Source organism: Misgurnus anguillicaudatus, chromosome 8, assembly GCF_027580225.2.
Source record: "Misgurnus anguillicaudatus chromosome 8, ASM2758022v2, whole genome shotgun sequence".
Lineage (NCBI taxonomy): Eukaryota > Metazoa > Chordata > Actinopteri > Cypriniformes > Cobitidae > Misgurnus > Misgurnus anguillicaudatus.
Window position 1 is genome coordinate 24,093,127 of NC_073344.2, and position 13,035 is coordinate 24,106,161.

At 38.6% G+C, this 13,035-nt stretch overlaps 1 protein-coding gene across 4 annotated transcripts; it reads left to right on the forward strand.

Moving 5' to 3' along the window:
- The first annotated feature begins 317 nt into the window (after window positions 1–317).
- ncoa5 (nuclear receptor coactivator 5) lies at window positions 318–13,035 on the forward strand. 4 transcript variants are annotated; one of them, XM_055193729.2, is made up of 11 exons: window positions 318–477; window positions 2,360–2,628; window positions 2,882–2,989; window positions 5,132–5,189; window positions 6,405–6,602; window positions 7,245–7,357; window positions 7,452–7,581; window positions 7,658–7,857; window positions 7,950–8,154; window positions 8,256–8,341; window positions 12,164–13,035. In XM_055193729.2, exons 2-11 carry the CDS (start codon window positions 2,466–2,468, stop codon window positions 12,754–12,756), a joined length of 1,854 nt encoding a protein of 617 aa, XP_055049704.2. In that variant the 5' UTR covers window positions 318–477; window positions 2,360–2,465; the 3' UTR covers window positions 12,757–13,035. The 4 variants fall into 4 exon arrangements, with proteins under 4 accessions (XP_055049704.2, XP_055049705.2, XP_055049706.2 ...); XM_055193730.2 differs by lacking the exon at window positions 2,882–2,989; XM_055193732.2 differs by lacking the exon at window positions 2,360–2,628 and having other exon boundaries at window positions 324–477.

A 13,035-nucleotide genomic window follows, 5' to 3' on the forward strand; every position in this document is an offset into this window, starting at 1 on the left:
TGTCTTTGTTTTTTATGATTCATGACAAGATTTAATACAATAATTCTTAAATTCTGCTTAAATTGGCAGTTGTTATAGGCTTTAACATTTGTATGTCTGTATACAATTTGGTGTTTTCCATAAATAAATAAAAAATGCTTGGAGAATCTGCTTAGTATTTTTGTTTATTTAAAATAAAAAGTACTGTTTTTATTTTGTCTCTATAAATATTAAATAATTAGATAAAATTAGACACATATTTTGTATACATGCATTCAAAACGACTTTTGTCTGTGGGTACCAGACATTTTACAGTCGTACATTAGGACTTCAATTTTGAAAACGTCGCATTCATCACAGCCTACAGGCATCTCGCAGTTCGTCACAGGAGCGCAGCAAAATTGCGGGTGTTTGCAGTGGGACTTTCACATCGATTATTCGGGCAAATACGACGTTGTGGGATCATCAGCGGATTTTATCTGTCTTCCCATGGTAACGGTAAGAATATAGCTACAACGATCCGTCCGAACCCTTCATGGGAATTTTATTTCCTGCAGCATTCTTTGCTATGTGTAAACGAACTTTTACGCAAAACGCTTATTCACAAAAGCTGAAGTCATACTGCCTTAACACGTAAGGCCATTAGAAAAAAGTATAACATTCGGTTAATACGTCGATGTGCAATGCACATTGACTGAGAAACAAAAAACAATGCTCGCGTTTGGATCAACATGGCGGCTGTTCAGCTCACGGAGCCTCAGCCACCGAATATGCGCGTGTTCTCCCAACAGCATCTGACTACGGAATATACACAGCTTGCATCTTTTCCACAGGAAGACGTATTTTTTGGTCGTTTTCGGTTACATTTTCGGATTTAATTTCTAACATGACATGATTGTGGCGTGGCGTCGCTTGATGCTTACAAAATGGCCGCCAGCTCATTGTGGCGCTCAGACTCAACTTCCTGTCCATTCATGTGGCTTTGTTCTTTTATCACAAAAACCCTCGACATTTCGAAATGATAGACAGTTGTAAACTTATTTACAAAAATTTTACTGTAGCAATTTAACACAAAATAAGGACTACTAACAGTGACAATGTCGGTTGCGGTTTCAGTTTTGTTTAACCTGCTGTGCTAAAATGGAAACGGGTTTGGTTACCTGTTAAAAGTCATGAAGACAAACAGGACTGAAGAGTCGCGATGGCCAGTGTTTTTATTCAATGGATATGTTCATCGTTTTTTTTTTTTTTGGAGTGTCTTCAGACCTCACCAAAGCTGCGTCTCAGAGATTTAAAGGGGTCATAGCGTGAAATAGATTTTTTCCATGTTTAAGTGCTATAATTGGGTCCCCAGTGCTTCTAGGTAAACTAAAAAAAACGTTAAAAAAACAGTAACTTCGTTTTCGTAAACCATTCTCTGCAAGCATGTGGGGAAATTAGGTAATTCAGATTTTGCATGTTAGGTAACAAGTCCAATTATATAATACCGCCCCTTAATCTGCACTATCCAACCACGACACTGCCATTTAGTGTAGTCAGTTTCAACAAACCATCATTGCGATCAGTGTTTGCATTTCATCAGCTAATTTGCATTTTAGAGGACACACCTAACAACTGGATATTTGTGCTCTGACCAACAAAGTGGCAATTTTAGCGTGCTATAATAAATTATATGTGGGGTTTTTTGAGCTTAAACTTCACACATGTACTCTGGGGACACCAAAGACTTGGTTTACATTTTTTTTTTAAATTCATAATATGACCCCTTTAACTTAAAATAACCCAAGCTTCTGTCTCGGTAGACTTGGATGCTTGCTAGGACTCACCTGATTTCTCATGGCAATTTTCCCTGTAAAACGGTTTTCATCGTCTGCGTATCTTCAGTGCCTATTGCTTGTGACACGGACGGTGTCACATGAAACATCAAATTATTTTTGGGGCGCATTTTATGTTTCCCCACAAACTTCAACTCTTCCGAGTTTTTATCGTGATCTTCGGCATGATGAACTTTATTGGGTTGTTTTATTGACAACTGTTTTTCTGTCTTCACTAACAGCGTTTCATCAAACAGCTACGTTTCATGTGCTTAAAAATTGCAAAAACTTAAAATGATGGTGTTGGTGTCAGGTGCATCTGGAAGATAACCTTTGAATGAGATCGGGACCTCCTAAAAACGACGAGTCCTCTTTTAAATATCATCTAAATTACCAAAATGTTCAGTGTTTTTCTACCGCTTCTGCCATCAGGTAGCAAAACACTGCACATAAACTGTATAAATAAACCTGTCTGTTGTAAAGTTTTTGACTTCAGTGAATTTGTCCAGCCGTTTTACCTGTCGAATTTCTTTTTTCTTCCATGTTGATGCATCGTCAATTTCAAGACCTTGGGGGAAAAATAGCTAAACTGCGAAGCAAATAGTCTCGTATCTAAAATCAACTGCAAGCGTTCTTCTCAAACGGGCCATCAAACCTAAAGCTCGTACAGGCATGTCGCACAGAAGAAGCAGAAGCAGTACGCCACCCTCGTACACCACCAACAGCAATGACCCTCGTGACCTGGAGCGACGGATTTTTGTTGGAAATTTGCCCACCGCACACATGGCGAAGAAGGACATGGAGGATCTGTTCAAACCATATGGCAAAATACAGGGTTAGTAGCGTATGTTACGGAAAAAAATATCAAATTTTAGCGTCCGGTACATCATTTATTTTATCCACATTTCTTTTAGAATTTGGTTGCGCTGTAAAACACATTTTTCATGTGTCTTCGGAGAAATAGTGGGGACTTAACGAGGTTTGGTGTAAGATTTAGTTTTGTTGCGCTTCAAAAGCAAGGGACAGAAATCCACCAAGAAAAGCACGTGTTTCGTGCATGAAACGAAAATGATTGTTCCTTTTTGCAGCTTTGTCCCTGTTTCGTGGGTATGGATTTGTGCAGTTTGAACGAGTGGAAGAAGCTGAGGCCGCTAGAGATGGACAAAAAGGTCGAATTTATAGAGGTTATAAACTAGGTAAGGTCTAATTTAGTGCTTAAAACATTGGCTTAAAATTAAACTTGAGAAAAAAACTTACGCAGCTCAAATATGCAAAGATAAATTATGTGTATTGTAGAAGTTTATGTAAAAACTAATGTGGGGAATCTATTTCGTTCAGACTTTACGATCAAACTGATGTTTATGCACAGAGCACTGACAGACCTTTTTCTGTCTGCAGTATTTTGTCTGTTTTTGGGTCTTTGTTTGTTTATTTGGTGGATAAAATTTTTAAAAAAGTTCTAATGTTTTTCCATCAGCTGAATTTATGTTTTTGTTGACTTGCTTGCTTTAGGAAATTTGGAAATGGTTATTTTCATTAGGGATGGGACTGTATGAAAATTTCATATAATGATATGGTGACCAAAGTTATCACGGTTATCAATATTATCATGGTTTTGTTAAAATGAGATGGAAATGTTCAAAATGATCTGATACACACACTGAAAACATTTGAACAAGTTTAATTTTTGAAAATCACAATTTAATATTTTACGTCCCTGAAATTATTTCTGTGGTAAAAATAAACAAATCTGTCTAATAAGTTTACCGTTAATGAATACAATACATTATCCCCTAAATGCGTTTTCAAAATCACGGTTGTAATGATAATTTAATTTTAAACAATAATACGAATCGTCAGGACATTTTATCGTGGTTAATCATGAAACCGGTAATCATCCCATCCCTAATTTTAATCATCAAAAACATCTACTGTGTATTGCATTAATTTAGGATATGTCTGCAAAAAAATTTATAAATACAGATTTGAGTTGATTTTGTAAATGTTAAGTTTTGCTCTATTCTAGCAAAGGGACAATTATAGTCGTTAGTTGTGATTTTAAAGTCCCCATGTAATCAAAACTAAATTATTTTTCAATGGAATATTGCAGTGTTCATTGTAAACAATTTATTTGTGTGGGTCATTTTTTTTTATAATTCATCGACCTTTACAAACTTTAATCAAAATCTCAAAATGCACTTCTGCCCTCTTGTGGTGAACCTATAACCATGTCAGCTAGACTGCTTGGGCTGGGTATCTGTTAACTACGTCCCTCGAACTGTCAGTCTGCTGCGAGTAGGCATGTCCGGTTTCAAGGTATACCGAGGTTTTAAACGGTCAAGGTTTCAAAACCACTAAAATGTTTTGTGATACCGTCTCCAAGGTATGAGCTGTGTTTATACAAAATTCATTAAATCATGTAATTGATTTTATGTTTACGTTTAATAGTGATGCACCGATGTATCGGCCGCCGATGTTTATCGGCCGATTTTTGATGAATTTGAAACCATCGGCAATAGCACGAGAAAGGTCGATACCGATTGTTTATTAATTAACTGCATAAAGAAATCCATTATATGTAAAAAATGAGTTAATGTTGTTAATAAAATAAATGCTGAATAGCTAAACCACCTTTGAAGGTTGTCATGCTGTCTTATTATATTTGTTTTAGCTTAATTTGTGCCTCTCTTATTATGTTGGTCAGTTGAATGTTAATTAGATCCAATCCATGTTCAGTAAAAATAATTTGATGCAGAAATAAACTAGCTAATAGACCAACTGTATAGTATTGTATACAAGTGTTCAATATCGGTATCGGCCAGAAGTTGTCTGTTTAAATCGGTATCGGCCCCCAAAAAAATCCTATCGTGCATCCCTAACGTTTAATATACATTATGAAAATATAATATATTTTTTCCGGTATTTTTGCTAAAGGTTATACCGCCAGAATCTTATACCGGCCCATGCCTAGCTGCGAGTTCCTTTTCTGAAAGAAAAGCCTACTTCAAGTCCAATCAATTCGCAGTGGAAAACACAAGCCACGCCCACTATTTTCTCATTTTGTATTCTCTGGAATACGCTACGATTACGACGTCCTGTTCACGGGGACTTTAAATGAAAGTGTTTATAGTGGAGGATTTTAATACACTTGCACTGGTTCGTCTACTTTTCTACTGTTACCTTAATCTCTGTTAAAGAAATGCTTAAAATAAACAAGTTTTATTTTGCATAAAATGTGAATTGTTGCTTCATTCCCCTCAGTAAGAAAAAAAACTCGTTTGTCTCTGAAATATGTCTGTCTGTTGTCATGTTGAACGTTTGGATTGGTTTATTTTCAGATGTAAATATGGCAGCTGAGAGACGACAGACTAAACCCAGATCGAGCCCTCCACGCAGGTAAAGTATCGCTGGGATTCTTGCAAATGAAGACTTCGATAAGCATTCTGGTAACGCGTTTTCGCTCCTCAATGGACTTCGTTCAATCGGCTAGCATAAAGCGCAAACAACTGCGGCTGCGTGGAATCGTTGCGTGGAAACTATTTTCTCGGAGGCTGTTCGATCGTATCTTATTCTTTCTCTTAAAAGTTCTCACTTTTTAGTTGTGTGAGATTTTGTCTGAAATAAAGTTGAAAGGGTAAATTTTTTTTTTGGTGTGTCTCTGTCTAAACATTGTCTCACTTATTCTGTTTACTTCAAATAGAAGTGCCAATCGGTGCACTTCCTGCTGGAGTCTTCGGCGACAATTTCGTTAAAAGGCATAGAAACAAAACATTTCCAAAAAACATAATAATCTGATACAAAGCAAAAAGGTTTCGACTGGTTTGGTTGGAGTAAAACAGGGTTCGGAAATAAATACCTTTAAGTTTATTTTATGTTCATCTTTACTATCGTCGTCGTCGTCAACATCTCAAAGGGTGAATCCTATGTAATCCTCTAAAAAATAAAATAATTTTAGTTTAAAATAATACTTTTACAAAATGCAATATCATGAAGAGATGCCATACAAACAAATTTAACTTCTATGCTCTAACACACATCTTATCACGTGGACCCTGCTGCTCGTCGTACTGTATTTCAAATGCCGAATCGGGAACTCAGCGGAACTGAAACACTTGCTTGGATCCATTCACGAAAACCTTCGAGGGTAGATCAAAAAGGCGAAAGACCAACGGTGTGGATTCTTCATTGATTTCAAACTGCTCACCGTGTGACTGTTTGCAAATTTTCAATGCCTTTGCGATTCATTTTGTAGAGCGCTGTATTTAAAATATGCTACGATTTATCTGTAGCATCACACACTCGTTTCTATGGTCTCCAGCGTTGGATGACGTAAAACGCGCGTAAAAGAAAAGCGGTTCAATGTCGTCGACTTACAAAACATGTTTTTCGTTATGCTATATCCAATGCCACAGTCTTAAAAATTGCTGCCTCCTCTTTTAATAACAAAAACTGTGTTGATCTTCTAAAGACGTTGTTGTTTACAACTTTATGGTGACTTTCTTAACCATTTACCATCTTGTCAGCGTGTTATGCATTTATTAATTTAAATTTATACTAATTGTCTGTTAGTTTTGTTGGCCTGCTTTGACTGTGTGCGCTTTGTCTGTTTAGACCAGCTGGCGGTTACGGGGAAGGGCGAGAGGCCCGTCCACGCTCTCGATCCCCAATGCACGGGCGAGATGCTCGAGACCACCGTGATGGGCGGGAGATAAGAGAGCACAGCCGCGAACCTCGGACTGGTCCTTCCCGCGAACACGAAGAGGAGCGATACAGGGGCTCTGAGAGCAGAGAGAAAGACCCTCACTTTAGGTAAAAACTTTATTTGATGACCGATGACATTTATTGCAATTGCTACGCTCAGGGTTCCCACGGGTCCTTGAAAGTTTGTGAATCTCGGGAAAAAAATTCAAGGCCCCGGGAAGTTTGTAAAAATATACATACATGGATACAGGTCATTGAAAGTGCTTTAAAAAATATATATTTTATGCAAAAAGTTTTCTGGAAAAAATCCATATAATTCTCTGTGTAGTGTAGGATAATATCGTAAAAATTCTAGATAACATGTACACTGTTTTTGAATCATAAGTTGTTTTTACAGTCAAATCTTTTCTTTGTTTTCCTTTTACAACATATCATCTAAACCAGTGGTTCTCAAACTGGGGTCCGGGGCCCCCAGGGGGGCCGCGAGATGGTGCCAGGGGGGCCCCAGTTTTATGACATTTTTATACAATACATTAATTTATCATGAATTCTGTGAAATTAAACTTAAAAAAATAAGGCAGCACTACTTTGTATAATTTAATGTTTTGTTTAATTAAAATGTGAAGTTTTAGAACTGTTTTTTGTCATAAATTTTCTTTGGGGGGCAGCAACGGAATGCACCGTACACAAAGGGGGCCGCACGCTGAAAAAGTTTGAGAACCACTGATCTAAACAACATTGTTTCCACAGAGAAGAAGGTTATGATCGATATTACCGTGGAGAGTATGACTATCATCGGAAGAAAGACGAGCCGTACCCGGAACGCTACAGGGAGCCGTGGAACGGCAGAAGAGATCCTGAGGGTTGGTTTGGTGTTTCTACTAACTTTTGTGAAGCCATCAATGTTGTTATTTTAACAACCCTATAGTAACCTGACATGTTCTTGTGTATTTGCAGAAGAGAGGATGCGTCCAGAGGAGCGCCGGAGGAATGAGCTGTACCGCCAATATTACGAAGAACTGCAGAGGCGCCTCGACGCAGAACGACCAGTGGACTGTTCTGTCATAGTTGTCAACAAGCTGCAAAAGTGAGTCCCTCAGAAGTGTCTTGGAGACATTTTCCTGAACGCAACAGTACATAATATGGTTGATATCTGCGTGCAGGGAATATGCCGAGACTGTGGGCAGGAAGGTCCGTGATCTGGGTATGGTGGTAGATCTCATCTTCCTCAATACCGAAGTGTCCCTGACTCAGGCGCTGGAGGATGTGAGTCGGGCCCGTACGCCATTCGCCATCATTATAACCCAGCAGCATCAAGTACATCGTTCCTGTACGGTCAATATCCTGTTCGGGACCCCACAAGGTATGTTTCTCTTTGAGTTCGATAATCTGTACTGCCTTAGTACATCACTATGCTGTGAATTAAACGACTTTATATTACCCTCCTTTGTGTAGAGCATAGGAACATGCCAATGCAGGATGCCATGGTGCTGGTGGCTCACAACTTTGACACCTTTAAAGTTGAGCACCGCGCCAAAGAGAGAGACGAGATCGCCGTAAAGGCTGCAAAGATGGCGGACGATGTGTTGTTGAGGGAACATGACAGGGAGAGGCATCCAGCGGCTCTCCTGACTCACATCACCTTGTTAACTGAGGGCAGGTGTGTTAAAATATCAAAAACTCGTGTTTCTCTGAGAATTTTGTTTATTTTTTATTTTTATAAATCAGTCACTAATATGATGAATTATCTTCCCATCTCAGGTTTATGACTCCAGAAGAGTTAACCAGGCTGATTGAATATCTGAGAGAGAAAAGAGATCGTCTTGTCAGAGGCTCAACAGACCCGGGTAAGTTACCGCAACATTTTTGACATACTTTTGTAATTTGAATTACACTTGATGTTGTTAAATTTGTCGCCTACATTTTAAAAATACAAGTTAAATTTTACATCACTATTATAAAAAACTGCACGAAAGTGATAAGTGGGCGACCAATGTTTTTATTGTTTTATTTTAAGGCCGATATTGAGAAAACGATGTGTCCGATTGGCTGATATGAGGCCGATATAGCACAAACGTAAATATGAAACAAATGAATATTGATGAAACTAAATAAACGTTAATTCTGCATAATATTTAAAGCTCACATAACATGCTGTTTCTGCATTTCTGATGTTAATCTGGAGTACCTATAGAGTAGTATTTCATCCTTTATATCTCCAATGAGTCTTTAGTTTAATCAGATTTATAAAAGAAAGATTCGCTTTACCGAATCTTTCCGATAACGTACGAAAAAATGGAGGAGGAGGTACTACCACGGGAGGAGTGTCATGCAACATTATTATACAACACTGCAACTTATGATTCACTATATGTTCGTGTCATTTATATAATATGCACGTGCCTATTTCCAACATAAGACAGAAGTCTTACTTACCGCATGCAACTCGTGACCCGGTTGGGATTTTTCAATGAAATCCAGCATCAAACACACACGCAAAACTCCGCTGCTACCTCAGATAATAAACTATATCCATTGTTTCCATAATGCTGGCTTTCTTCTCCTTACATCCAAAAACACACTAATTCTTTCGTGCCCTTGTTGTTATAAAAACAACATTGTTGTCGCTTGCACTAATGTCTGTGACTTCTATTTGAAGGAACAATGCTAATAAGCGTACTCGTAGTGTTTTTCCAGGGGAAGTGCCCATAAAAGGAATATGGGTTCACTGATACGTAACGAGTACCCATGTTAGAAAAAAACTTTCCATAACTTGCAAGTTTGGCCCAGAAAAACTCGATCACACACACCCACAACTGCTTTTTTGATACTTTGCATTTGTTAAGCATGAAGATTACAACTCTTAAACCGTGTTAAAGGGATAGTTCACCCAAAAATAAAAATAATGTAATTAATGACTCACCCTCATGTTGTTCCAAACTCGTAAAACCTTCATCTTCAGAAGACAGTTTAAGATGTTTTATATTTAGTCCGAGAGCTTGTTGACCCTTCATTGAAAATCTATGTACGGTATACTGTCCATTAGGCTTGGGCGGTAATACGGTAATATGGTATACCGCGGGATCTAAAAATAGCAAAGGTATCAGTTTCTATACCGCCATACCGGCATTTAAAAAAACAATGAACTTGTATAGCAGACAAGGATTAAATATTAAATTAGGGATGGCGAAAACTAATCCTTTTCTTCACCGACAACCGAGCCATTAACTGATTAGTTTAAAACAAGTTACGCTGTTTGAAATAACAGCCATTTCAAGCCGCGCCTGCAATTTCGCAACTCTGTCGCATCTCTCTGCTGCTCTGCCTCCGGCTCATGCGAAACATGATTCCCGCAAACGCGTCGCCAGGAGCTTGTATGCTGCTTGTATGTAATCAGAGGACAAATGACTCCTTAGTTTCAAAATGGTTTGGGTAAGGTGATCGCGTGGAAAATAAAGGCGTTTGTCTTATTAGAAGCTCATTTGAAACATTGCCGCGGCTTATTTAAAAAAAAGACAGATCCGAAGAGACGGCGCTTAAGTTTGAGGTAGTGCTAAAAATAATAAAGAAAGATGATCATAACCATCACCTTATCAGTTAGAACAAAAATGTAGTTGTAATGTAATTCCAAATCTAAACCCATCTTATTCGGAATGTTGCCTAATAGACTGCAACACGATAAAACAGGCACCTTCAGAATGCATAAAAGACGCACCGCCAAGGCAGGTCTAACTCACTCTGTGCCTTCTAGTAACGACTAGAACAACTCTTTATATCTTTATGATCTTTATGATCTTTATTATTATTACTTTTTTATTTTTCAAAAAGACAAGTGTCAACTTCTGTTAAGTGCAACATGGACGATGCAATGCTTTGCTGATGCGAGCCGCGAGAAAGCCCTTGTCTGTTTTAGAAAGAATGCATCAAAGATATTTAATGCTAATGTATGAGTTTCATTCATTTATGATGAGGTCCGTGCGTTCTAGTCAACATTGCAATGCAAGCGAACGGGCCGTGCCGGCGCCTCCATGTCACGGTAATTATATTGTCTACTATATTTGCTTTTAATTTATTAAATACGTGCAATTGGTTGATGAAACATTTATTAAAATTAAGACACTATTTATACAAAACGAAATTCACTACAAATTTCTACAAAGCAAAACCTAATTAAGTGGTAAAAATGTCTAATGATTTACAAAAACAAAACTTAATCTGCACTTTACTGTTAAAAGACGAAAATGTTAATAATTTGGAATACAACCAGGAAAGACTTTCGTTTTAATTATTTTATTGCTGGATTTTACAAAAATATTTTTATTTTATATGCTGGAATATGCAGAAATATAAGTTAACAGAAAGAGGACTTTCTTTATTTCATTAAAATATGGTGGAATGTGCAGAAAATAGGTTTAAATGTTCAGCAATTTTCTTCAAGTCTGAGACTTGCATTGAATAAATTTTAGCTTGATGCAATGTGAGTGCACGAAACCAAACGCCGTGACCTTGCGCCAGAACCCAAATGCCGTGACCTTGCGGCAAATGTTTTTATTTGTTTATAAGTACAAACAGGCGAGTTATGAAAAATTGAGTGTGAGGGATTTGTTTACTTCACACAAAATTATCCTGGAAATTGGAATGAGATGGCTAACTGTAGTCCCTAGTCGCGTTTAGTTCACTGTCTATTATAGCCTAATTTAGAGATCACTTTTTTAACCGACAACTGGTTAATTATGTTTGACCTTTGTATTTAAAATTTTTCTAAACTGATAGTTGTTGCTTATAAAAGTTTTTAATATTGTTGTGCATGTTATTTTGTTATTGTTTCAGTATGGTATTCAGTTTCTGAAAGGTTTAGGCACAAGCCAACATTATAGTGACGCCGTCTGATTACATCATCATTTTATAATTATTCACGGTAATACCGTATACCGGGGTAAAATAGGGAGGCGGTTTGATGGTATCAAAATTTGGATACCGCCCAAGCCTACTGTCCATGTCCAGAAAGGTAATAAAAACATCATCAAAGTAGTCCATGTGACATCAGTGGGTCAGTTAGAATGTGTTGAAGCATCGAAAATACATTTTGGTTCAAAAATAACAAAAATTACGACTTTATTTAGCATTGTCTTCTCTTCCACGTCTGTTGTGAAGCGCATGCTAAAGTCACGTGACTGCAGTGACGCGGCTGATGTGTTATCTGGTACGCCCCAGCTGTTGTTTTTTTGTGCTCTCAGGCTTTGTTTACAGTCTGAGGGGGACGCACACTGCAAGTTTGTAAAAAAAAACTTCGCAAACATGTCTGAGGATAACACATCATCCGCGTTACTGCAGTAGTTCACCCAGTCACATGACTGCAGTAACGTGGATGATGTGTTATCCTCAGACATGTTTGCAAAGTTTTTTTTTTACAAACTTACAGGGTGCGTCTCCCTCAGACTGGGTTAACTATCCCTTGAATAGATCAAAATGGTTGAAACGGCATTAACCCCCCCCCCCCCCTTCTTTAAAGAAACAGAAAGATTTATTGAACAAACTAAAATATCGGCTGATATACCTGCACTGCAGTATATGGGTTTATTGCTAATAGGGATTTAAAAAATGCTAAACTCTTAAAAAAATTTTTTGCTTTTAAGTTACAATGATTAAAGTGTTTGATCTCTTTCTAGGAACACTCCCCTCGGCTGTCACTCACGATCCCATCCAGCCGACTCAGACTCTAAGTGCTCCTTCTCAGCCTTCATACATGCACGCTACCCACCTGCCTACTGCATCTGCCCCAGTCTCCTCCACCAACAGCCAGCAGCAGCAGCAGGAGCTCCAGGCCAAAATCCTCAGCATCTTCAACAGCGGCGCAGGCTCTGCTTCAGCTCCCAGCGTGGCCCCGGTGTCCCAACCGCAGGGATACACGTCCTCCCTCGGCCCTCAGAACACAGGGATCCAATCGTCTCTGTCTACGGGAGGCATGCCTAAAATCTCCGCAGTACAGCCACCGAGCATGATGAGCGCTCGCCCCGCCCTGAGACCTCCAGGCAGCCGTATGCCGGGTCCACCGAGGCCGACATCCGGCGCGGGCACCGGGATTAACTTCGATAACCCCAGTGTTCAGAAAGCCCTGGATACGCTAATCCAGAGCAACCCTATTAACCACTTGGTGAGCATGGGAGGAGTGGGTCAGTCGACCAGACCAGCCCCTCAGGGCATGGGCGCGGGGATGGATCAGGGCCCGTCACAAATTTCTCACTATTCACGTCATTACTGAAATCTCACAACAGATAAGTCGATGTTGTTCTGAAGTATCGTAAATTATTTTTTGTTGTGATAAAAACCTTGATTTCAGTGAAGTCAGAGTTGAAGTCATAATTTTCAGGTTTTACGGTTTGGTTTTTCTTTTCTCTTCCATGTCATGTTAGATAAAAAGGAGCATAATTCATTGTGTTAGGCTGCATCTTGTAGACAGGAATATTTTTGTTGTTTTATAAAATCGGCGCAATGTATATAGATGCTAACTCCTGACTTAATAAACTCATTTTTAAATAAA